This window comes from Porites lutea, chromosome 12 (assembly GCF_958299795.1).
Source record: "Porites lutea chromosome 12, jaPorLute2.1, whole genome shotgun sequence".
NCBI lineage: Eukaryota > Metazoa > Cnidaria > Anthozoa > Scleractinia > Poritidae > Porites > Porites lutea.
The window spans coordinates 1,037,659-1,064,297 of NC_133212.1; the positions used below are offsets into that span (position 1 = coordinate 1,037,659).

Sequence of the window (26,639 nt, forward strand, 5' to 3'; positions counted from 1 at the left end):
TTTAAGAAGTCTTTTAAACGTGTGCGTGCGTCCCAGGTCGAATTTGAATTTAGAAGGGCTGGTTTTCAAGGACAGAGGAAAACCGGAGTACCCGGAGAGAAACCTCTCAGAGCAAGGAAGAGAACCAATAATAAACTCAGCCCACATATGGCGTGGACGCCAGGATTCAAACTCAGGCCACATTGGTGAGAGGCGAGTGCTCTTACCACTGGGCCATCCTTGATCCCCCAAAACAAAACAAAACAACAACAACAACAAAAATACCAGTCATTCTTGATCTTTAGCACTCTTATTAAACAAACTCTAACACAGTTACCTCGTGTTTGCTGCGTGAGGCGTTATTGAGAAAAATGGAATGACTAACCTTCTGAAGTAAAGCACAAGATTGAGCCAAGCAAAGAACAGAGAAAAGGCCGCTGCCATGGTTTTGAAATATGACTTGCAGGCGCATACTGGAAATACATAGTATAACGCAGACACGTATATCGCCCACTCGATAAGGTTCGTTGCGGACGTCAAGTATTTAAGGCGCTGTGAAAAGGCAAAAACGAAAATGAAAACCAATAAATTGGCTTTGAATGAATGTTTTCGGTCTTCGTGCTTTAACATTTTAATACTGAATGTCTTATTTATGGTTTGTGGTGCTATGGCGAAGGGGGGGGGGGGGGGTGGGGAGGAGTGGCATCTTGTATGGCCCCAATTTTGATCATCCATATGACCCCCCTCGGGCAACGGCAAAACTCAAATGACCTCCCCCAAAAGTAAACCTCGTGACTTTTGTGAACCTCCACAAACCATAGATAATGAAGACTCGCTAATTACTTTTGCTAATAACAATAGAAACAGACAATGAACCAATAAACACCTTGAAGCAAATACACGTGACCGGTTTCCAATTGTAAAGCGCGGGAGAAGGCGTGGAAACAAGACATGCAACGGTTGCGTTTGATCGTCAAAAGGACTACAAAACTACGCGAGGATTTCCGACGATCATTGTCGTATCCCGAACAGAACAGACCCGTCGAGACATTGTTTAGAAAATTAAAGACAACAGTCGAGTTTCGAATTCGTCGCGGCCGCTGCATAGAAGCAAAGAAAACTCTTTCATACAGGGTTAGCCTCAGAAGAAGACCTGTGTACAACTGCGTCTATTGTTTGAAATTCAAATTCAGGCACCTTCTCGCCGGTATATGTGAATATTTTACTTTAGGTTGAGACCAACCCTGTACAAATAAGTCTTCGGTGCTTTTATTCAGCGGCCACGACAAATGGACAATTTTAAAGTTGTGGACTTAGTACCTTGGCCTTCGAGTAAATGTGAGGCTGACGGTGACCTTGTTTTGATACAAACGTCCTGTGCTTTGTTATCATATATGCTTGTAGGTATATGGTATACATTTGACCTTGGAACTGTGTTACATGGGTACATTTTTCTTCATATTTAACGTGATGCTTGCACATGTATACAAATGGTTTATTTAATTACATAAATAACAATGTCAATAAGGTGATATCGGCTAAAAGTACGGAAATAAAATTAACTTGCACCAAGGTTTTTTTTAAGAAAAATTAACGGATCCTTACCTGGCGAACAAGTTGCATAATTTCTTTTATGACGTGAATCAAGGCAAAGATAATTACAAAGCAATGCAGAAACACGACAGTCTAGAATATAAGCAAACAATGTGACAATTACAATGTAAATACGTTCATAATTATTTGAGCGTGGCCCAAATAGAGTAATGAAAACGGCTTGTTTTGACGCAAATGTGCAATAGGCACGCAATACGTGCTAACATAAGCAAGGGAAGTAAACAAGCGAAGCGAGGCGAATGTCTGCCATGCCAACGTCTTGTACAAGATAAGAGGCATGTGGGAAAGAAAGCTCTGCGAGCACACGGCACTTTATCGCACTTTTACGATCTCAAAAGTTAATCTGAATGTTCAGTATTCTTACCTTATTGAAATTTGGCAGTCTGAAGTCCTGGGATGAAATCTATCAAAAATATTTGGAATATTAACGTCGGGTTTTGGTCACAATAGACCTATTCGGCTAACTCAATGTTGTACCCAATTCAAACCCTTTGGGAATAAAACGTTTTGTTTCAGGAATTTCCATATCATTTAAATGTGAATGCCACATTATAATGCAAATACAATACACAAAGAATCTTATCCCCGGGAGATTTGAATTGGGTACAACATTGAGTTAGCCGAATAGGTCTATAAGATCATAAGCAACGAACCTTGAAACACAGAAACGGATCGAAATCCACCAATCACAAATCACCAAAAATGACCTTTTGAACCCGTTGAAGTAAACTTTCGTTTCCTAAGAAGTCCACTAAGATAATTGGCGTCTGACATTTTTTTGACGAGAGGATCGAAATGCACCAATCATAGAAAGACAGCATGTTTCCTAGGAGGTCAATTTGATGTTTTCTTTATTTTATTTCCATTTTCTTTTCCTTATTTTGTGATTGGTCGATTTTGTTATGTCGAGTGGATAATCCAATGAGGGACGATTTGGATATCGTTCGATCCGAAATTTTTCGAAGCAGCAGTGAGAAGCAGTTTGGCCGCGGCGTTTCGAGGAACGTGTTAATATATTGTTCAGTTATGTTATCCAGGGTTAAGCTTACAAATGCACACACTGTTCGCGGTAGGCCCACACTAAAAAATATCACTGAGTGTTTTCGGAATGGGCTGGTCCGCGAACTCAAAGAAAAACAAAGGAAATTATCAAGACATTCAATGACATCAAAGATTCATGGACCCCATAGAAGCAATGACAAATCGGAATATAAGGAGTGTACGTGTAAAATGGACAAGAGTTTGAACAAAGGAATGTTTAACAAGTTTGAGAGTCGCAAGATTTGTGTAGCTGGTTATCAGTGTGACAATAGTGATTTTGATTTTTGCATTGCGGAACACAACGAGTTGCCTGTGATAAAAATCTGTTCCGATGAAGGAAGAGACGATTGTCAAAAATTGAAACCAAAAGGGACTGAGGCTTCTTTTGGAACTACTGTGATAACTGTAACAATTCTTTTTATTATTTCAATTTTGTTTAGCAGGTTGACGGTTAATGTGCTTGTTTTTGTATTGCGTGTTGTGTTTTTTCATCTAATTGTGTATATTGTGACGCGGTACATGTACGATGCTGTGCGTCGGGATTTTGCATTATCAGCAAGTTTTGTGTTAGAGTGTTTTGATGGCAGCGAGGTGACGACAAGAGAAGGTAATGAGCTAGTTTTACAGATGGAAAATTGTGTTCTGGAGGAAATAAAAGAAGTTGAATTGAGATCTCGTCGTGGGAAATTTATTTATAACAGAACCTACAATTCCGTTGGTTTAAATAAGGTTAGTCATTTTTCTCGACGCGATCGTGCACCTAGCAGACTACCAATAAAGAAATTAAAATCTTTGTTACAGAAAACACGGAAGGTGAAGCTTTATGTATGGGAGGGTATTCGTAAAAATACACCATTGTCGTCTGAAATTCATTGTTACGTTAAAAATAGAAAAGCTTTACACTTAAACAGGTAAATAAAACAGGTAAAGTAAATATTGATTGCCTTACTGTAGGAAGCATTGACGTTGTTCCTGTCACTGTGGCAAGAAATTTAGGGACATGGTTCGATTCTAACTTGAGTCTCCAGGAACAGATCCAAAAAACTTGTAAATCTGGGTTTTTCCATTTATACAATATTCGGCGTATTCGAAAATATCTGTCCCAGGAGTCTGCACGAACTTTGGTCCATGCTTTTATCATTGGTCGTATAGATTACTGCAACAGCCTTCTATTTGGTTTACCCTCTGCTCATCTACTTAAACTACAACGCTTGCAGAATGCAGCTGCTCGACTTATATCTAATGTCCCTCGCTACAGTCACATAACACCAGTACTATGTGCGTTACATTGGCTTCCTGTCAAATTTCGTATTGATTTTAAAATACTTCTTCTTACTTTTAAAGCTATCTACGGTCATGCACCTGGTTACTTGATCGATTTGATTGCTATCAAAGAACAGCCGCGCTATAATCTCCGTTCAGCTAGCGGTCTTATCTTAAATTATCCTAGTTTAAAACTGAAAAAGACTTTAGGGGATCGTGCTTTTTCATCTGCTGCCCCTAATTTATGGAACAATCTGCCCCTTCACATCGGTCTTGAGGACAATTTTGAACGTTTTCAATCTCTACTAAAAACGCATCTTTTTAGACTAGCTTTTGATATGTAATTTTTTTTACCTACTATGTAACATATTTAGTGTTTTTTTTTTTTTAAATCTTTATTTAATTTTTAGCGTTGTTTATTCTTAGCCTTAATTATTTTGCTCATTTTAGTTTTTATTTTCTTTTAACATTTACGAGTTGTCATGCGCTTTTGATCATATTTGCATGGAAAAGGCGCGTTATAAATTTTTAATAATTAATTATTAATTAGGTACAGAAGTAACTGTAACAGTGTGAGGTTTTTACTTAAAGGGCAACTCCAAAACTAGTTCGTAAACGAGGGAAAGTGTATCTGTCGTCTAAGCATCAAAGCACAGGCGATTGAGGTGGAATGAGATATCCAAATAGGCTTTTAAGTAAGAATTTACCTGTCTCGTTTCTCTCGTCAAACTGTTTTTTTCGAGTGCGAACATCCGTTTATCGATAATCGATGGTCATAACTGAGCCCACTGAACCAAGGGTGGGGCTATTAGGCCTGGGTTCGAAACGGTATACTAGCAACATGCAGCGCATGCGCAACAAAGATCTTAATCGATTCATGTAGAGGCTTTCAAGAGTACGCCAAAATCAAGCAAGCGAAAGAAAGGTTCTCCTGGCAGAGTGAAACCGGACCAAGGAAAAAAAAAAGAGAGAAAATACAAGAGTGTTGCGTCACCTTGTCATATGTGGTGCAGGTGTCAATTTCATCGTGCCACTCCTGAAAAGAACAGTGTAAAGGCATAAGGAGATATATAACTAGTCCAGCAACACATGATGTTGTTGTGTGAAGAGAATTAATTAAATACGGAAAAACTCTTTTCTGCACAGAGGCATTTTTGTGGCCTCGCAAAGGTTCTGAAACACAAGGAGACTGAGAAAGGGAATTTAAAAAGTAAACGCCTGGAGGGTGATGTCGCTCCCTGCAAATGCGCTCTTTTTCCAATTTTCTTTATATTCTTTCAGGTGACAAAGACAAACTTAATTTTCCTTATTGTTCTACTTCACAACAAAACCACGGGGTTGCAAGAGATGAGATGTCACGAACCAGGAAAAAAACCCATAAGTCATCGGGCGTAAATCTAGTAAACGAAACGACGGGTCATGTAAAAAGTAAATAAAAAAACCTGTTTTGGCAACCAAAATGGGGTTAGTTTTTTGGAGTATAATATTTTCGGGTCTAACATTATGGGCTAGAATACATAATTGTGAGGCTGTCGTGATTCAAATTGGGCTCAATTGTGTCTGCACGGCTAATTTGGCCCTTTGGAGCCGAAGCAGATCTCTTTAAAGAAGCTGTATCACGAAATCTGCCACGAAACCCCTGAATGAAACAGAAAAATCACTGCTCAGAACACGAAACATAAAGGTATAAATCTTCACTTGTGTTCATTTTTGTTGTTTGTAGCGTTTGATATAATGCTCAGGAGATATATTTGTTTGAAACGAAGCTGTGATTTTTTCATTTACAAGAAATTTCTCAAGTTCCATAGCGAATAAAGACGCATAACTTTGGCATTATTAACAAAATGAACTAGACAGCCGTGACGTCACAGCTCATTCAATTTTCATTCTACAGTCGAACCTATCTTAAGCGACCACGCAAAATGTGAATTCGCGAAGACTCAGTGGTCGTTTACAAGAATCGAACAACAGAGGTCTCTTCCGAGAAGAGGTCCGGACACATCTACTTTATGGAAGGTAATTTATCGTGTGCGGTTTCTAAGTTAGGATATGTGTAGTTCCATGTTGTCGTTACAAGTTGTTTGTATACTTTAGTAACACAGTACATAGGGTGTGTATAGAGATCAGACCATGGGTGAAGTAGTCGCTTTCAAACAATAGAAAAATCCCCGAAAAGTGGTCGCGGTCGCTTACAGGAAGTGGTCGTTTACTACAGGTTCCAACTGTAAGGCTTTGACTGAGAAAATTGTTGTGTTTTTTATCGTCGGTCGCTTATGGGAGGTGGTCGCTTACGAGACGTAGTTGCACATGGAGGTTCGAATGTATTTTTACTTGGCACTTTGACTTACTGACTGGCCATTTGGAATTGCAGGTGTCTCGTTACAGAAGCTATAATTGCACAGGACACAAATGTTGATCTTGGGGTTAACAGCCAGGGTAGTAAAAGGAAGAAGAAACGCCAAATAAAGCAACAAGTTGACGATAAATGTTATCCATCCAAATTTTTTCCTATAACAGAAAAAAATAAACAGATATTCTATTACTTTTCTGTCAATCAGAAGAGATGAATCTCTTATCCTCTCTTGTTTCAATCCAGTGCGTAAATGATGTATTGAGCAGTTTCTTAGCCAATCACAATCAACTTACCTGAGCTGCCTCTTTCAGCGCAGGAAATCATGAGCACGTACCTCAGGAAGTTATCTATGATTGGCTAAGAGGGTGGCGCGAATTTTTTTTGTTGGCCAATCAAAACGAGAAAACAAACCCTGAGCGCGCTGACAGAAAATGGATAACACATAAAACCCAGGAAAGAACAGAGAAACTAACCATTTAATATTCATGAGGACGTAGCACACAGGGTGAGTCAAACATCTCTCCCGCCGTCGTTCTGCCATGGTCTTAAGAAGAAGAACAGACAGGGAATAAATCAAAAAAATAAGAAAAAATAAGAATGACAACAAAACCAGAAAAATGTAGAACAATTGCAAAGAATAAAATAATGTCAGAAGTGGGATTCGAACCCACGCCTACAAGAGTAGACTGCGACCTGAACGCAGCGCCTTAGACCGCTCGGCCATCCTGACGAGTTGGCTGAAAATTACTTTTTAACGCAATCATACAGATTTCAAGCAAGAACTTTTATCACTAGTAGAAACCTGGTGGAATTTCATACCTTAAGCGCGTCGAGAGAGTGTTCCAGTGGACTCGTCGTGCTCTGCTTTCCTTGTATTAGCCTTAAATCGTATGTTACCTGACAAATAAAGAGTCATCAATCCATTATTCGAATTGGAAACATGGAAAGCTCGATACATTAAGCTACTCTATGGTCTCGTTCACTATTATGTGGTAAATGTGCATCAAATAGTGTGGCGGACTAAACGGGAGAAAGGAGAATTTTTGTGGAGGCGAGGGTAATAAAACACTTATGAATAATGTAAAATGACTAAAGTAAAAGAGCATTGTTTCGTTATCTTGCCTTGAAATCTTTACTACTTGGATCTCCATCTTGTTCAATGCAATTGTCTAAAACGCGCTGGAGAAAAAGAGTCATCCAGTGAGTAATTTCAAATGAAAGCAATGACATTTGTTTGAAGTCAGTTAAAAAAAGGTTTACAAGATACGGCAACACACACTGTGTCCCAAACACGACGCTCACCGCGTAAAGGTAGGCAGCAAAATGTTGTGGCAAATATCTATTATCATTCGATGCAAATGTTTCTTTCTTTTCATTGACCGAGAGCCCACCACGTGACCTGCAAATAACTGCCTACAAATAATGATGTGCTCATGCGCAATACCGTCCAACTGTGTTTGGTTGCAAATAATATTCTGCACATGCGTAAAGGAAACCGTGCTTTTCTCCTTCTTGCGATCGCTCTTGCGTGAAAATGGCAGATCGCTTCGCTTCCCGAGGATATTCATTAAAAAAACAAACTCGGTGATCGAATGATAAAACAATTATTGAACTCGGTTATCGCAAAATAACGTGATTTGTCAGTGTCTCCCAGATCAATTATTTGCCGAAGCCGAATAATTGATCTGCTCACCACTGACAATTCACGATATTTTGCTCAACCTTGTCCAATAATTGCTAATTGTTACATATGATATATAATGTTCTACAATTGGTATGGGATTTAATAGAGCCGGCTAACTCTCCCACGAGCATTCCGGTATCTTTGATATGGGAGTTCCCCCGTGACTCTTGTGGTGAGTTTCGTTTCATGAATTATTAGTGAGTTTGAGAATGAAGTGTACATACCTCTGCTACGTCAGGCATTTCTGCCACAAGTGTCTGAATCTGAGATACACCTCCACCTTCAGTGGTGTCAATCACCTCTTTCCACCTATGATTTAGGACAGATAGAATACTTAGTTATTCACAGTAACTAGATATCCAGCCAAGACCAAGAGCGAAGCTCTTGAGGGATCTGTTAAGAAACTTATTTCTTAAGTAATTCAACTTTTGCCGTTAGCAAGAAGCGAACTGAATTCCTCCTTTAAAACTAGACCTGTGCCTGGATCAATTGAAAAGTAATAAGCGGATAAATTTACGTCACCTCAATGAGATTGCGATACAGTCATGTGACACTGCTCCGCGGATACCCTATTTTCTATTATGACAGCTGTCGACGATCATAACATCGATGTCCATTTAAAGTAAGTTAAACACAGTATGTATACAGCTATTTCGAGAAAGGTTGTTCGAAAAAGTATGCACGCGACCATCCCGAAAGGTAATATGGGATATGATCAATACGCTGTTCCTGACATTGTAAGTGTCGAATCTTCTATTATTGCTTTCCTTTAGCATTCGCAAACATACGTCCATACGTGCCATTCTTTCAAATTTCTGTGAAGAACAGTAAACTCAGAACCACCCACAATACCTTTCAGGATTGTCGCGTGCACTTTTTCCGATAACCTTCTCGAAATGGCTGTATACCTTAGACTTTAAGGTGGCTCGATACAGTTTTTCAGGGCCAATACATCTAGCAATCGGCTGGAGCTATCTCCTTGATCTTTCACACACGTTTTTAAAAAGGTTGAAAGTACTATGAGGTGAAATTGCATGTCAAAAGCGCTTCATTTTCTACAGATAACAGCCAAACACCAAGATTGTCCATTTTTACCGTATTTTTAACCTCAAAATCTTTATCCCAAAATATCTCGATAACGCTCTTACAGATTTCGCTTAAACTTCACGAACATCGAGGCTGCTATTGAAGAAAAAGCTCTCGTGAATGATTTTCGAAGAACAGTTCCCAGTGCCGAGATATACTACTGCAAGTAAAATAGGTAATATTGTCATTTCGTTGCTATGACAACTCCGATGCCATTGCAACCATGATCATAACAAATTTTCATCTTAATCTAATACAACTGTGCTGTTAATTTCTCCAACACTTTGTTTATGGCGACGTAGTTTATGCTCAAACTTGGGAGGTGTTGACCCTGAAAAACTGTATCGAGCCACCTTAAAGCTAAAAAGACACAACACATCCTCTAACATGAAGGGGAGGACGCACGTACGAACAATTTTGTCCAAACCAAAATTTCTTGGATACAAAGATAACCAAAGTTTCTTCCATGGTGCTCCGCTGTAAAAAATTATGGTATGCAACTGGGCAACCACGTTATTTATTAGTCCCATTTACAGAAAAGACTAGCAAAAGCACTTCGAATACTAGCCTGCATAGTATTCAAGCCGCACGGGGGATTCACGTGTGTTTACCTCGCGTGTCGTAATTTCGAGGTTGTCTCCGCCAAAGGCTGTGTCTTTACAAAGAGCTTTTCCTTGCGCGCCTCGAGAAATCATTTTGTACCTACCTGCTGTGTTCAATTATGGCCATCGCAACCTTTTCTTTGTTGTTGGATATGGCAAGGTCCAGCACATTCTGGTTATACTTGTTTAACAGGATTTCTTGTTCTTTTACGGACAGCAGATATGACACGAGAGATGCGTGGCCAGTAGTTGCAGCCAAGTTCAGGGCCGTGTTCTGAATAGAAAAAAATAAAAATAAAAATAGAGTTTCAACCATGTTTATACAAGAATGTCAGAAGTGGGATTCGAACCCACGCCTACAAGAGTAGACTGGGACCTAAACGCAGCACCTTAGACCACTCGCCCATTCTGACACACGAGTGATAGCGTAAACATTCTATTTACAATGAAAAGGATAAGCAGAATACCGTATGTCCTCGTAAAACGAAAGTTTAACGGCTGAACGTTTTGCCTGTGTAACGACGAGAGAAGTCTTTGGGGGGTTCCTTTATCCTTTGAACGATTTTACCAGATTTTAATTTAAACAACAACAACAACCACTACCACAACAACAACAAAAACAAAAACAAAAACATAGAGTTTCAAAAATGTAAACATGTCAGAAGTGGGATTCGAACCCACGCCTACAAGAGTAGACTGCGACCTGAACACAGCGCCTTAGACCGCTCGGCCATCCTGACAACATGCCCTAAATAATTGATCTTGTTTTTTAAAAAAACTCTTTTCTCATCAACTGCGTCTCCAAGAATAACATGTTGCTACCACAGTACTTAGCATAGGTAATAGCATGATATGTAGTGATATTTGGCATAAATACCACGAGTGATATTTCAAAATTGTTATACGTAATTTCACGAGCCGTTAGGCGAGTGAAATTTGAGACAATTTTGAAATATCACAAGTGGTATTTATGCCAAATATCACGTACAAATCATGCTATTATTTGTTTATACTACTACCCGCAAAAGGTTTGTAATTTTCACATGTAGGTATTTCAAATTAAGCAGAAATACCACTGCTCTGAGCCAATCAAATTGCAGAAATTTCTCATGTAGTAGTATAACTGAGAGTAATCACAAATAGCCCAAGTTCGATATATTAAAATTCTAACGTGACTCCGAGGCTTTCTGGTCATTTTTCTATATTTGGTTTGGTTTTTATTTGTGCTTAGTTCTCTTTTGGGAATTGCGAGACAATGGCGCGGTGAAAAATTTGCAATTTTGACCCTAGAGCCTCGGAGTCATATTAAGCCTCGGAGTCATGATAGAATTTCAAAATATTGGACGTGGGCTATAGCAAGTGAGTCCGACACTGCACCTGATGTTTATCTAGAGCGTTGAGACTTTCAGGGTGAGTCTGCAGTATGTACTCCACACAGCGCTCGGAGCCTTTGACAGCAGCCATGTGTAGTGGAGTGCGGTCATGATGATCTCTGATAATAAATTGACGAGAGAAATTACATAGGTCTTATTAAGCTAATACTCAGAACAAGATAGCCGGACTAGGGGGAAGGGACAGTGTCACGCGAAAAACCATGTTATATTGACCATTAAACGAATGGTCAGTGGGAGAGAGTTTAGTTTGTTTCTCGAACATCTCAGCGCTGAGTTTTTGTTATATAGCGCATGAAGAAAACTTCCACTTTCACAAATTTATGAAAGTGAATCGATCAACATTTGCGGGTAACACGGCACAGCTCCGGTCTGACGTCATAATTTTGTCTTGCTGTCCGCTCAGGGCTTTTGGCGGGAAACAGTTTTGTTGTTAGATATCATCTTGAAGTATTCAATGAAAGCACGTTCTCTTGAAGACGAATTTTCGGCTATATATCGATGTTGAATACAGTCAAACCTGTTCTTAGGGCACCCCCGGCATAGTACGGAGGGCACCCCTAGACAGACAGTTCTCTTGGTCCCACTAGGACTAAAACTTTATACGATTCCTGACTCTGATACAAACGGCATTTCTGTAATGCGGACACTAGGCTCTATTTCCTTTTTGCGCCTGAATTGAGGAGGTTCGACTGTAAATCTAAATAGCTAGATAGTAATACTAAGGATTCCCTTGGAGAAACAGCAGCACATTACAAGAAGAGTGGCTAAGGTCTAGGCCACACATCGAACTTTTCATGAGACGAACCAAACTCTAATTTGGGTCGACCTAAATTAAGTTAAGATCGTCTGTTGGGTCAGACGTCGAACTTAGGATGCATCGAACCAATCAGCTGAATCAGATCAGTAATAAATTTTTTCCCGAACGATCAAACAAATTCCTAATTTATTAGTTTAGTTTGTAGCATGTGAAGATCCACGTTTGTCCCGGAGACGATCTGCAGGTTTTTCCCTTTTATTGGCCACTAATTATTTGCCATTACAGTTTTATCTTTGTCATTTTAAATATTGTTTAAGAAAAAAGAAGTGCGTGAAAGGATGAATAAAAGAAATACGAGTGGATCTAAGTAAATTTTGCGAGGTAGTCATCTTTATATCACCTTTCAATTGTAGCGCCCTTCTTCAACAGAAGCTTGGCTATATGCTCATGCCCTTCGTGACATGCGTAATGAAGGGGCGTTTTTCCCTTATTATTTTGCAAATTGATTATTCGGACATTTCTCTTAACCAGTAATGCTTCAGCAATCTGTAGCCAGCCATACCTGGAAAAAGCAAACAATGATTTATGTTCGACAAAAAATTCCTCAAAAAAGCGCGTTTTCATAGACCATTTTAGGATGTATGTTAGGTTTTCCAAGTTCAGATCACGTGATGGTCCTCACAAGGTTTAAGTAGGTCTGCAGTCTGCAGAGCGCTTACCTTATAGGAATTTAATATTCCATGAAATTACGGTATTGAAAGGTAACGCGACTTAAATTAGCGCGAATATAATGGAAAACGACTTTCGCATAAAGGAAATTAACACGACCTTTACAAAGAAACAAAACTTGTTGAGATGACAAGAACAAAGGATAAAACGCATAATCCGAAATGGGAACTTTTTTCGTGGTGCTTCCCATAAACGTACGAAGGGGGTCAGCCAAAGAAATCTCCCTCCTATTAGCTTTCCTCCCTACTACTACTACCCTGATAAAACACGTTACTCCTCTTTCATAGGTGTCAAGACTGTCAAAAGTGTATCAAGAATTTGAGGCCAAAATAATGGAAATTAAAGTAACGATAATTAACTTTCCACTTTATTAATGGCGCGGAAATTAACATATACATAAATTGATACGACTTAAATTAAAAATCGCGTAAATTTCATGAAGCGTTGATTTGCTTTTATGAGGTATCCGCCTAGATTTTCTCGTAGGTCCGCAAAACGTACCGAGCAACGATATGAAGAGGAGTATCCAGTGAGTCTGACGTCACTTGACGAGCCGCCTTGTTCTTGCTGATGAAGAGGGTGATGTGCTGCAGATGGGGAAACAACAATTATTAAATTAATAGGCTGAATATGATTGCCCGTGTGTGTAGTCCAGAATAGCAGTGTTGTTCAGTGAATGACGTTTGCGAGCAAGTCAACGTTAGAGTCACCAGACTAAATTGTGTATTGCTTTATCGTCTGTCAGTTAGGTCATGAGGTTATTGGTTGCGAGAGCTCTGAGATGCCAGTAACGCGTGCCTTTTTGTGATGTGAAATGGAATTTTAGAAATACCTTACCTCGATAATAAGGACATTTACCTGCAAGTAACCATCCCGTGCAGCGTAATGCACTGGGGTGTATCCAGTAACGTCCTTATCAACCACTAAAGCCTTCGCCGCAGGACTCTATAAGTAAAGATAACAAATAAAAAAAGGTAGCTGTAAATAATCTGGTAAGCAAATATGTCATTTTAAATAAATTAAATGATGATGGTTTGAGCGCTAGTTCTTCCGATCCTAGGGTGAGCGAATCAAGCGATTCTAGGAAACGTTTTTCCCAACTACGCCCTCAGCAACAGCATAGCGTCGGTCCGCCCGCGGCTTGTTTATCAGACCGCACACATATGTTTTGAAAACAAAGAGCGTAAATTGCCTCTTCTGGCTGAAATTGCTGTTTGCTCATGAGGATTAAGGCGCAAGGATTGGGACAAACTCTGTCAAACACAATCAGAACTTTTGTTATATGGTACATCTTTGTCCAGTTTCGTAGAAAGGCTAAATCATTTGTTTATTCATTTATTTTGATTCGCCAATTTGAAAGGGACACCTCAACTTCATGACGCCATTTACCGCGGGCCCGTAACAGTCCCCTACCCTCAGGTGAGATAGATCACACCACCCGGGGGTCTACATCCCCTACTATTTTCTAACAGCAGGGTGGCTTCTTTTACGTCACTTTGCAACTGATAAGAAAGGATGACGAGGATAAGGCCAACAGCTTAACGTTGCCGCCCAATGCCACGAACATCTGAACTGATAGAAGATCTGAAATCACAGCGCGTCTCTCCCAACTGAGCTAACCGGAGGCGGTTAAACGTGTAAGTAACCATTTTTTGCATAATTACCAAACGTATTACCTTGAGTAAGGCTTCCATGGTGGACGAATCTCCATCCACAATTGCTGCGTGCAAGGGTGAGCGCAATTCAACATCTTTAAGTGTTATATCGGCCCCCCGGTCCATTAGCGATTTAACAGTATCTGTTCCACCAGCTGACGCAGCTAAGAAAAGGGGGGTGCGACCTTGAATGTCTCGGGGATCCACCGGAGCACCCTGAAAAGAGAAGGAACTTACATTTACATACCCTCGTTTTCTTCAGTACTGTTGGACTTCATACTTGTATGGACCACATGGCGGTCGATCCAATAATGGAAAGAATTGTCGTTTGTTATTATGTGGTAAATTGGCGAGGACGGGGGGAGGGGGGAAGTTGCGTGGTAGATCAAGACCTTTCCACATCCAACTGTAGCTGGTCTTACAGTCAATGAGGTCGACTGTTAAAGCAGTCAACCCCCACGTTATATAAATGATAGCAAGAAAGGATGGTAGCCAGAGGACCTTTTACGCTTCACCTTGTAGCTGTGAATTTTATACCACAGATGGTACCACATTTTTAACAAATGCTCAGGATTATTCTTTATTGTAGCTCATTCTTTTTCACCCTCGACCTTTTGATTGACTGCACGCGTGTTTTTGACCAACGTCAAAATACGGGCTGGTTTGCAATCCGTCGGTCAGATAGAGACAAAATACACGTCATACCTCATCTACTAAGTAGCTGACAACAGACTCGTGATTGTTCAGCGCTGCCCGATGAAGGGGTACCATTCCTTGCTCATCTAGTATCTCTTCTTTACACAAATCAGGGTCTGCTCCGACCAGCAGCTGAACTATCTCCAGTGAGCCTTGTGTGCATGCCAGATGAAACGCTGTACTGTTGTCCGCCTCCTACAAAAGTGGATATATTTTTGTGTTGAAACTGCCCTGTTTTAGCGAGCTTAAGCAAAGACGTTTTTGATGGAATTCCTGAGCTGGGGAAAAACTGAGCTAGTAAGACAGTGTTTGATGTAATTGGCCATTACCTTTGTTTGACGCACATTTGCTCCAATTTGCAGGCACAGTGACACGATCTGAGGAAAAAGAACTTTCAATTAATACACGTTTAACCTTTTTTAAAAAATCCAGTTTTACTTCATCGGAGATATGTTAGACCATGCGAACTCTCAGTTGAAAGAATGCAATCTTGTTTCCTTTCGGAGGGCCGGTTTAGGCTGACAAGATCAACTGAAAGAAATATAGTTTAATGTGCCTTAGAAGCTGTGTCACTAGCCTAACAGTTTCTCAAAGTTCATTTTTGTTGTTTGTAGCGTTGGATATAAGGCTTATCAGACATATTTCAAGTGTTTTTGCAGGAAGCTATTATTTTGTCATTACAAGTAATTTCGATCGCTCAAGTTCCATAGCTAATAGCCCACGTTCGATATATTAAAATTTTAACAAGATTCCGAGGCTTCGGGGTCAAAATTGCACATTATTTACGACTCCATTGTATCGCAATTCCCAGAAGAGACTTGAGCGCCAAGAAAAAAAATATATAGAAAAATGACCAGAAAAAGTCGAAGTCATGTTAGAAATTTAATATATCGATTGTGAGCTATTAGGACGCGTAATTGGCAATATTTAGTGGCGGAGGCAGGCCTTCAGATAAGGGGGGTGGGGGAGGGGTGGGGGAGGGGGGGGGCGGTCCCCAAAAAATTTTTTTTCGGCCTTTTGGGCCTCAGTTTGGTCTAAAAATAAGGGGGGCGGGCCCCTTCCCTGGCTCCGCCACTGTTATTAGAAAAAAAAACTACACAGACATGACACAGCACTCTAAAACTATTGCGTCGACTCGCGGCGCATGCACTTACCTGTGGAATTCCGCTGTCCACTGCTAGATGTAGTAGGGTGCTTCCTTCATTATCAGCATTACAAAGGAGATTGTCTTTGTCAAGTTGTTTTTCGTCCACTGATGAAAAATTATCAAATAGTTGAAAGTTAATTGGGGAGGCCTCGGCCTTCTCTCATCAAACTGAAGAACACTAGTTACGTATACATTGAAGCATCACCATTTTGCTAGTCACTCATAGATTACCACAAGGCCCAATTCCTTGTTGGATTTGTCTAACGCCAGGCGGCAACGATTAAAAATGGCGGGAAAATCATGATCACGTGATATTAGGACACTTACAAATGCTGACAAAGTACTCAGCAACAGATTGTGACCCCTTGGATACTGCCATGCCAAATGGTGTCATCTTATCTTCAGCTCTCTGACTGATATCACCATTGTGTTCAACCTAACAAAGACGAAACACTTTAACGTCAAATTAGGTTTGGTTTTAATGTTAGTACCTTTTGCCTGTTAGGTCTGGCCCTCTATCCAGGATTGCGTGTCTTATAGCGTGTTTTCACCCACATGTCCACACAGTAATTTTCAAGGAGGTATTATAACTCCTCTAGTGGGGCTAATTTAACTCCTTACAGTGGAGTTATTTTTGGGGGGGTTATTTTAACTCCAAAAAAGGAGTTTAAAAAACTCTCTTTTAGGAGTAAAAGTGACCCAAGATATTAAGGAGTTAAAATAACCACCAAAAAGGAGTTATCCTGTACCTAAAATTTTTTACTCCACTTCCAGAGTTAAATTAACTCCAAAAAGAGTACAAACAACCCATGTAAGGAGTAAAAGTAACCCCATTTCGGAGTTATTTTAACTCCAGACTGGGAGTAAAAAGAACTCTTTTTCAGGACTAAAAATGACCCCAAATTCGGAGTTAAATTAGGAGTCAAAATATCCCCCAAAAAGGGCTTATCCTGTACCTAAAATTTTTATTCATTTTTGGAGTTATATAACTCCCTAAAAATTACGGTGCAGCCGTTATGCAAATTTATTGGAACAAAAGAAAGTTTTTACATAAGAAAAGAGTTCGACTCCTACACGATTGGTTTGGAGCACAAACATGGCCGCCGTTTCATTTTCTTGGGACACCAATATGGCCGCCGTGATGTCATGTGAAAACGCTCTACAACTTACTGTCTGGACTGTTAATTGTAGCTCCGCTTGTTTAACTGTATGGTTTAGCTAATAAGGAAATACAGTAGTGCTGGAGCAGACCAGAAGAGCAGTCCAGTATAGAAATTCCTGTCGGCTTATCGTAAGTGACAAACACTTGAATCCGGACAATTGTCGTCACCAAGAGTGTCTGAAGGTAGAGGAGTGTATGTTCCTATTTATATTCACGACTAAGAGACGGGAATCGGTGCGCAGCTCGAACTGTGGAGCCTGAGTGTTTAATGCCGTCCAAATAACATACAAAGTCTGGCAACATCATAACTAAAGAATAGTATACAAATATTCCTAAATGAAGTCACTCAGGCTAAACTATTCACGTGCGCCGCCTGATACGAAAACCCAAAAACCCAACGGGAAAAAATTGGGAACGTATTCCCCAACCGATGCGGTCGCACAACCTCTGGGGGTTAAAGGTAAAAAATCAATCGATAGATGAATAAAGTAAGATATAAAAATGAATTGATAGTTCGAGAGCTGAGATGAATACATTACAACTGTCAAAACCTTATAAACCTAATAACAATACAGTCAATTAACGCCATAGCGGCTCACGTACGTTCATACCAATAGGAAAGTATTTACATTCTCTGTCACTGCCACTACGTTTAGCTCCGCCGAATGTAAATACATTTTCACTTACCAGTTGCTTGCAAATATCCACGCTGTCAATTTGGGCAGCAATGTGTAGAGGTGTGTATGAACCAAATCCCTTGGCATTGGATTTACTTTTAGTGTTATTTAGAAGAAGCTGTGCAAAGAGAAAATAATATAAATAGAATGACTCCGCGAGCTCTAACCAAGGCAGACAACAGGGAGCATTCATTGGATTTTCTGTTTATTGTTCAGCAAATTACCTCTAATTCGAGGAAAATATCACAGTCTCAGTTCTACTGGATATACTATTGGCCAGTTTGATTTTGGGCGTGGGACTGGGTCAGTGTTGTGTCAAAATGCACTGTGGGACTGTCGTGGGGATATAAATACCAATGCTTCTTTTACCGGCTTTTGCGATGTTGCGAAGGATAAATCTGGATCGAAGTTCGTCCCTTTAAACAGTTTAAAAGTGCAATTTGGCCCCACATTTACCCAGTCGAGTAAGGACAACCTGAGAAATTGCTAATCAGGGACACCAGACGTCAATTTTTGGAAAATATCTGTTCGGAAGACGATTTGAGATCTAGAATTTTCGGAACATTTGCTGTAGAATTTCTTGCTTGACTGCCTCTCCTAAGATTTTCGAACATGTAAAAAATGGTATAATTGGCCATTTTTAACGGATTTTTACCTTAAAAAGGTAACCTAGAATTTTCGGGAGCCTTTTTTCTGACACAAATTTTCGAAAAGGTAAGTTTTGATTCCTCATAATTCTCGGATCACTAGACTTTCAGCTAGGAAATCCGAACAGATGGAAAATTTTTAGGGGATAAAAATATGCCCATATCTACCGTTTGAATACTAAAATACGTTCAACAATGCTATGTTCAAGTGATTTTGAACTATATTCTCGTTGGGTGCCCCTGTGCTAATTACAGGGCATTCTATCTTAGCTTAAACAATAGGCCCCTCGCATCTAGTCAGTCACGTGGTACAAAACCACCATGCTGAAGAGTAAGAGATGCACTGATGGAAGACAAGCAAAGGACTCACATCATTTAAAATTGTAATTTCCTTCGTTTGTCTTCTCCCATTGCGTCTCTTGTATTGCTTTCCAGCATAGCGGAGTTGTACCACGTGAATTACTAGCTGGAAAGGGCCAATTCAAGCTTTTTCATGTTCCTAACCATTACTTACAAAGAGGTTTCGGAGATACAGTATAAAGATAGCACAGATGTTTCCGTTCATTACCAGAACTTGAGAAGATTAGAGGAGTATAGGAAGATGTTTGTGTAATAGACTAACAGTGAGAGAAAACGTTCGGGTGTGTAAGAAGTTTTAAAAGCAAACTGGTTCCCAGGACTTTTCTCTCAGTAATAACGAGTGAAAGCCCTGAGAACTAGGTTGTTTAAAAGCTCACCACCACAATGGCTTCACTGTCCACTCTAACAGCATTGTGCAGTGGCGTGTCACCGCGCTCGTCCAAACACTTCACATCAGCTCCTGATTTAAGAAGTAGCTCAACAATGGTCACGTGTTTGCCAAGAATAGCATTATGCAGTGGTGTCTTGCCGAATGTATCTTTCGCATTAACATCTGCACAAGGAATGAATGATAGAAATTGCAAATTACTTTTGACGAAAATGATGATGACGAGGCAGGGCCGTAGCATGGGAAGGGGCCGGAAGGGGGGGGGGGGGGGCGTGCCCCCCACCCCAGTTTTTTGCCTCAAAAAGTCAAAACATTCACGCATAAAAGTTGAGAATAAAAATTCATCTCCCAGAGCACACAATGATGTCTTTGCAGCTAGGTGAAATATTTTCAGGTTTTAAGATACAGAGACCAGTCCAATGGGTCCTCCGGACCAAAAACCCTCTGCTTTTCAAACACAATGACTATGAGCTACCTAAAATCTTTGTGCCCCCCCGCCCCCGCCCCCCTCCAAGTTTCTAAAGGCTTGTTACGGCTCTGCGAGGGTAAAGATTCCGACTAGTCTTGAAAGTTAGACAAGATGTAGGAAGGGTGCGAAATGTGAACAACACGCTGATATTGGTGGAGTCTTGCTTTAGGTGAGCTCTTTTTGCTGGGACACCAAATAATGACCAGTCTATTAACGAACGAATTTTGCCTCGCGTGGCCGTTTTTTTAATCAAAGAATAAAAAGCTGGGGCAATACACAAGAACATTAAGAACAAAGGTGAGGGTAAACCAGCCATCCCCTAAAGAAAAAATAGAGCTAAAGGCAGGAAAGGGAAGGCATTTTTCCTAAATTTCTTGTTACAACGAGCTAAAGCCTTGTGCCTCGCTTTCATGACTAGAGAACTTACATGTCTCCGATGTACAATGACCCGGAAGTCAGAATAAATTGTTGGCCATAAGCCGTAAAAACATTCATTTCCTTTAGAAATAAACTTCATTCATCAAGAGAAAACAAAATCCACAACCATGAGGGATTGCGCGTTTGGGTATCGCCTACTCCGCCTTCCTTCAGAATTGAATTTCTTTAATAATCATTGATTATTACAGAAGCTATATGAAATATGTCAGAGAGAGTTTCGTGCGACATATTCAGTGATACTTCGAGACTGGCCAAAACAAGACAACAGCAATAAAGAACTGAACGCCTTAACTTCGAACACTAAATTCACTTCATAGTGTTTGGACTTTACCTACCTACTCCTTTTCCAAGCAATTTTCGAACCTCTTCTTCATTTCCTGAAAAAGCAGCAAGATGTAATTTTTGCAGCTTGTTTCCCTTGCCTGCTTTCTGTGAAAGGTGAAAACAAACAAAGAAGCTTTACATAACAACTTCAAATCTGCTACGCGTTTTGGTAATTAATTCTCAGTAAAACTTTAGTGGAAATAACTGGAGCATAGCTGTGTCGTATGATCGTTCGTCTACAGCGGCAGACAAGGGATGAGATGAGGATGAAAAAAGAGGAAAAGCAAAAGAGCAAAAAGAGGAAATTTTGATCAGTGACCCTGTATGAGCTCAATCTCCCCCTGCTTTGTCCAGACGCCTTTCATTCAGGTTATTGACTCGAACTCATTAGTAGCTAGCTACAGCTGTAGGTATGACAGTAATTGCTCCTTAAAGCGACTTGTTATTAAGGAGTTTAAAGAAGTTAAAGCTGTCTCACTTTGTGAAAGTTGAAAATATCGTTAAGAGCCATAGCTAAACTTGTTGCATGCACTTCAGTGGAATAACATGTCGCTATCAAGCTAGCGGAACGTAATGGCAAACAAAGGAAGTTCATCCCGTCATTGCAGAATTGTTACATCTGAAAGTCCGACAACGCGGCATATTTACGATTTCAGTTTCTAAGGTTTATATGGATAACATAAAAACTAGTTTAATCTTAAAAGTTTTCTGTAGGATGCAAAGTAATTGTTCAGCATCGTACTTGTAGATTTGAGAGAATAAAAATCCCTTCAAATACACACCCTAACGATGTAACGATATCGCCCTTCGATAAAGCAAAATGCTTTCCCTAAGCCGGGCTTTAAATTTATAGAGCGTTAAGCTTTATGACTGACTAGCAAAACTTGTTTATTTAGGGTAGACCGCAGAAAGGAATATGAAATCTTAAATTACTTATTTTCGACCATACCCGACCCGCCACAGGGGCGGATCCAGGAGTGATTTTTTGTAGGAGAAGGTGCACTCGTCTCTTGCTCTACTTCAACACCAATAAACCACATAGTTTTTTTTTTGCAGAATACCAGTTGTATTAGAAAACCGCAGGTCATCTCAGGGGGGGGTGCGCACCCCCTGCACCCTCCCCGTAGATTCGCCCCTGAGCTATACTCTTGAACTGCATGGAAGTTTTTTTTTTAATGCCCTCACATTCATAAAAAACGTTGTCTAAAATGCACAATATATGACTGAGACTTACCTTAAGTTCAATACCACCATCCAATAATTTTCTTTATTAACTCTTAATAGAAAATATGTGCATGTTATTCGATGTAATACCGGCATGAAACCTCTGATTGCCCATGCTAATACTAAAGTCAATAATGCCTCGCTCTTTCAAAAGACACCATGTCACAATCTTCAATAAACTTACCTCGCAAAAGTCTGATAATCGTTTAAGGCAGTCTGTAAATTCATATCTTACCTGGTGGTGTTTAAAACGGGCGTGTTTGGTAGAAGTGCCAGTAATAGCTGCGGCATTACCCTTGGCATCTGTATGATGGTCACCCGAAGAGTCTGAACGTAAAGATACTCTTCTTCGCCCCTTAACGATATTACATCAACTACCCGATTTTCATCATTCAACGCAACAACAAACGACGGCCAGCCTTGCACTTCATCAACTCCTTGTAGACAACCGCCAACTTCGCGTAGAGATGGAAAGGGCTCTATTCCAACTCAATCACAAAAGAATGGAAAGGCATCACAATGTACCTCCACACTACGAGTGTTGTCGTTAAATTGTTGCAGCCTGCGGAGTCATTCGAAGCGGCCAGATTTCCAACTCATGGTTGCCACATACAATTCAGATATTATAAATGCTAATGAGACCCATATTGGTAATTCGATTCTCTCATCGGAAATCTTTGGTGGAAATTACACGATTTTTCGAAAAGACCGAAATCTTAATCGGTGGTGGTGTATTAACAGCTGTTTCCAACAAATTGATAGCGACCCACGAAAGTAATCTGGACTCAAACTGTGAGGCGGCTTGGATGAAAGTACATGTCATGGGAAATAAACCACTCTACGTTACCGCCAAATGGACCTTTTACTTCCAAAAGTTTTTTTTCGAGCAAAAACTATCTCCAAAGTTGCCATTATAAAAACTTAGTAGAAGACTTCAGGGGAACCTCGATTTTAACGAAGTGCCAAGGGACTAGGGAATTTGTTCGTAATATCGAGGCTTCGTTATATCAAAAACCTCGATTTAACGAAGTTTTGGGAAAACAAGCAAACTGTTCGTTATATCGAGGTACAGTTAATGATTAACTGTTTAATAGCGGCGCAAGAACCCTCTAAGTTCTGGCTTCTAGCACACTACAGGACACCCAACTGTAAAAGCTCAACTTTCTGAACTTTCTGCCATTACGCAAGAGGGCCATTCATATTAATGAAACTAAGGATTTGCAAGGCGAAGAGTGATTCCTGCTTGCTAATCAAAATGTGAACAACTTTATATCCAAGTTTAAGTGATGCTCTCTAACAGATCCCTATAATTTCGCTCTTTCGCGACGGAACTATCAGAAACATCTTTTACCTGCTTTTGACGAGTTTGATCGTACGACTCCCGGATCGTAATAAGGAATAACTCTAAACACCCAAGAAAAATTTATCTTACTAGCGCTGGCTAAATTCCGTACTCACTCTTTTAAGTAAAAACTTTCTTGGCTGCTTTTCTCCATTGTTTTTGCTGCGTGGGGAGCCATTTTCTAGATATGACAACTCGAGGTTTTCTTCTTCCTCTTCCATGCTTAGCTGCGACTTATTCACGCAATTACAGACAGTGCAAAATGTAAAGGAAAAAAATAATTTTCTTGTTTTTATAACCGGTCACTATTGTTCGGCCTGCGCCCACAAGAAGAAGCTATATATAACTTTAATTTTAAATGCAGGAATCTGTTTGGTTGGAAAAGCAAATTAAAGAGTTTGGTGCTGACATATGAAAGAATTTCGTGTACTTAATGAAAGTTTCGAATCTTCAGTCAAACCCCGGCTCTTTTATGATATTCTGGCAATAACATGTTGATGAGAATTACATTCTGCCTACTTTTTTCTTCTTATTATTATTATGAAGGTCAAGATACAAAGTGTTAATTCATCTACTTTCAGTTCCAAGCTGGTGGAGTTTAACAATCATCATTGTTTGGGAACTGATAAGCAATGTCGACCAACACTGAGATTGCCTCGGGGTAGCAAAGCTCTGATCAAAACATTAAATAAATTACATTATCATTAGGTCTTAGAACATCCTTAACTTCCAACATTAGATCAGGAACTTACTTGCCACTGACTTCGATCATTCAAGTCGTAGGCGAAACGAAACTTCAAGCTCTCTTGTGCCAAGTCTCGTTGTGTTTCATCGGTGTGGTTTTTATCTTTTTGAATTGACTTGCAATTTATCTGTTTATTTGTTTGACGTGGTTGTTGTTTTCTTTTACAGGACTCTGTTTAAACTAGCTCGATCTAATGCTAACCCAGTTGTTCCAGAATCAAATATAAATAAATAAATTAATGTTGCTTGAGCGGTGCTAAGAAATTATTTGAATGTGTATTAATTTTGGTCATTGGACACAGCTGACTGTCCATGAGCAGACACCTCTCTACTTACAACACTCGGTCCCTGCCTTTTTTCAGGACGTATATATAATTTGTAATCATTATCTCTTAATTAAGAAAGTGGAAATCTCTCTAAACATCCAATGACCGGTTCCCAAAGGCCTCCGTCTTAAAAGAGCGATGACTGTATGTTTTGGTTCAGTAGACGATGGCAAATTTCGATAGTGTTAAAACCAACGCTTGGGCGAATAAAACAAAAGAGACCGTCTAGAGGTTAAAGGATGAATATACATTTCTTTAATTACTTTTTTCCTTCAAGCCTTGAAGCTACGTTTAAATTGTGGCCAGTCTATCTAATCCTGAGTTGATATTTTCCTTTCCAAACAGTGATCTTCCCGCATGTTGTAATAACAGCGAAGAAACCATAAGTCGGTAACTTCAATTTAAAGTACATTAGGCCGAGCGACGGTACTTAAATTAAAGTTCCCATTTGCCGACAAAGTGCGCGATAACCCAGTCTTCTATCAACAAATTATATCACGTGCATTTCCCGCAATCAATAAGCGTGAAAACTATAAACGGTTTTATTAAAATGGGTTAAAATACCGTTTGTTTTAGCGAGAACACCTGTCAGGAAAGTTTACCTTTACTTCTTTTCAATTATTCTTAGGTTTATACGGCTACTCACAACTTCAATAATAACTTAAGCTATAGAATATATCCGTTATCATATATATTTTCTGCCAGCACTCAAACTCAGCACCAGCAATCCAGCCTATACTTTGTACACTGTTCACGAACTGAAAATTATCCCAATTCTACCTGCGCAAACCGTCCTATCATCAAAGCTTTATTCACATATGCGAAACGTTAAAATGCTATTAAAACGTCTCCTAAATGAGCTGCAATTTACAGATTGTAAACAGAGCGAACACTTCCTTCCCCGTTAAGCCGGAATTATTTCAGAGGACCGTTCCCATAGTTGACTTAGCTATAAAAAAAATCGCCTTAACTTGCTGCCGCGGATTCTTGTATGCAATAGCATCTTCTCTACGGACAGTGAATTTGTTTTAATGTATTGTATCAAAATTGGGCCTAAGCGATCGTGTCCAAACTGCGAAATCCCAGAACAAAGGTAGGGATTCATGGATTGACCTCCGCTGTTTCTCAAAGCTAAACTAATTAATTGAGAGTTTTCTTGAGAAGTATTGGGATTCAAAGGCAAGACACATTTCCCTCCCTTATGATCCTGTTTGAAAATAAAGAAAATAATTTGAAAAGTCCAAAAAATACGACGGAAAACTGAGGAGAGGTTTCTAATATTTTTAGACGGAAGTCGGAAACCCAAGGAAATCTTTCCTTGTTAGCTCTCGTAAGAAAAAGACTCGAGAAGATTTTCTGTAATCTGTTTTCTTACATTCCTTTTTCCTTTGTTACTGGCTTTCGTCAAGCACAGAGAATGGTGTATCGCTATTTGCTCTAGTTAAGCAAATCGCTGCACGCCAGTACATGTTTATAAACGCTCTATTAAAACCTTGAAAGGGCAAACAAAGCCACTTTAAATAATTATCTTACGAATTTTTAAACTGTTAAACTGTTTTAACAATGTATTCCAGCCATTAGCAGTAGCCATGACTTAAAATCCCTGCATAGACGCAGACTGCTTGTAAAGAACAAGAAGATGAATCTAATTTTAACAAATTTTAGCTTCTCCGGGGGATTAGCTCAAATGGTAGAGCGCTCGCTTAGCATGTCAGAGGATGTGGGATCGATGTCCGGATTCTCCATATTTTTTTTTCTTCGAAAATTTTTTTTTTTTCTTTTATTTTTGGCCAATAGCTCGGATAACAAACAGGTTTTCCACTGCAAATTGCGGTTGACAATTCTTTTCAAATTCCTCGCATCAAGAACTTCGCTATGTTTGGGTCGAGCCTGCAGGGGCATGCGTAGCCCCATTAACGTCGTTAGTGGGACAGGAACGCGTGACGAGCCCCTAAGAACGTCTGCGTGGGAGGCTCAACCGAAATATCTAAATAATGTACATCTAACTGGATTTTCGCAAACGTTACCGCCAAATGTCCAACAGTTGCCATTATAATTACTTAGTAGAAGAATTTGCGGAACCTCGATTTAACGAAGTGCCGAGGGACTGGGGAAATTTGTTCGTTATATCGAGGCTTCGTTAAATCAAAAACTTTGATTTAACGAAGTTTTGGGAAAACAGGCAAAATGTTGGTTATATTAGTAGTAGGGCTTCAGCAAACTTAACCCCGTTGGTGCCTTCCCTTGCCTTCCGTATGCCTTCCCTGAGGGTCTCAATGGGGTTAACCGATAGCCGTAAAAAGGCCAAAAATTTAGTCGATAGCCGTAAAAATTGAAAAATTTTAACCGTTAGCCGTAAATCGAGTAAAAAAGAGTTAACCGTAAAAGAAATTGTTCCCTAGATTTGCCACTTTTAAGGGAGTTACAAAACTTACTTATGGTTGCGTTTTTTATTTCCCGGCTAGTGAAACTCCGTACGTACGTTAGGTGAAGCGCCTTTTAGGTGTTGACCAAGACCTAGGCTCCATTTCCTCCACT

General features: G+C 39.8%; 1 protein-coding gene and 3 non-coding genes across 4 annotated transcripts in view; all 4 read right to left on the reverse strand.

The window, feature by feature from the left end:
- The window catches only part of LOC140953938 (transient receptor potential cation channel subfamily A member 1-like), a 28,754-nt gene extending 5,487 nt beyond the window's left edge, over positions 1-23,267 (reverse strand). The window contains exons 1-23 of the mRNA XM_073403318.1: positions 23,148-23,267; positions 20,477-20,570; positions 19,224-19,399; positions 17,850-17,957; positions 16,328-16,436; positions 16,008-16,105; positions 15,183-15,230; positions 14,863-15,048; positions 14,179-14,373; positions 13,361-13,447; positions 13,004-13,089; positions 12,174-12,335; positions 11,000-11,114; positions 9,727-9,896; positions 8,159-8,243; positions 7,373-7,429; positions 7,070-7,147; positions 6,724-6,794; positions 6,246-6,405; positions 4,892-4,933; positions 1,958-1,996; positions 1,585-1,665; positions 365-531 (exon numbers count right to left, since the gene is read on the reverse strand). Coding sequence (XP_073259419.1) covers positions 365-531; positions 1,585-1,665; positions 1,958-1,996; positions 4,892-4,933; positions 6,246-6,405; positions 6,724-6,794; positions 7,070-7,147; positions 7,373-7,429; positions 8,159-8,243; positions 9,727-9,896; positions 11,000-11,114; positions 12,174-12,335; positions 13,004-13,089; positions 13,361-13,447; positions 14,179-14,373; positions 14,863-15,048; positions 15,183-15,230; positions 16,008-16,105; positions 16,328-16,436; positions 17,850-17,957; positions 19,224-19,399; positions 20,477-20,570; positions 23,148-23,252 — 2,519 coding nt within the window. The 5' untranslated portion in view covers positions 23,253-23,267. The remainder of the gene's footprint in view (positions 1-364; positions 532-1,584; positions 1,666-1,957; positions 1,997-4,891; positions 4,934-6,245; positions 6,406-6,723; positions 6,795-7,069; positions 7,148-7,372; positions 7,430-8,158; positions 8,244-9,726; positions 9,897-10,999; positions 11,115-12,173; positions 12,336-13,003; positions 13,090-13,360; positions 13,448-14,178; positions 14,374-14,862; positions 15,049-15,182; positions 15,231-16,007; positions 16,106-16,327; positions 16,437-17,849; positions 17,958-19,223; positions 19,400-20,476; positions 20,571-23,147) is intronic.
- Trnal-cag (transfer RNA leucine (anticodon CAG)) lies at positions 6,897-6,980 on the reverse strand. The gene has a single exon. It is a non-coding gene; the product is annotated as a tRNA-Leu (tRNA).
- Positions 9,952-10,035, reverse strand: Trnal-uag (transfer RNA leucine (anticodon UAG)). Its single transcript has one exon. It is a non-coding gene; the product is annotated as a tRNA-Leu (tRNA).
- Trnal-cag (transfer RNA leucine (anticodon CAG)) lies at positions 10,279-10,362 on the reverse strand. Its single transcript has one exon. It is a non-coding gene; the product is annotated as a tRNA-Leu (tRNA).
- Positions 23,268-26,639: the final 3,372 nt, after the last annotated feature.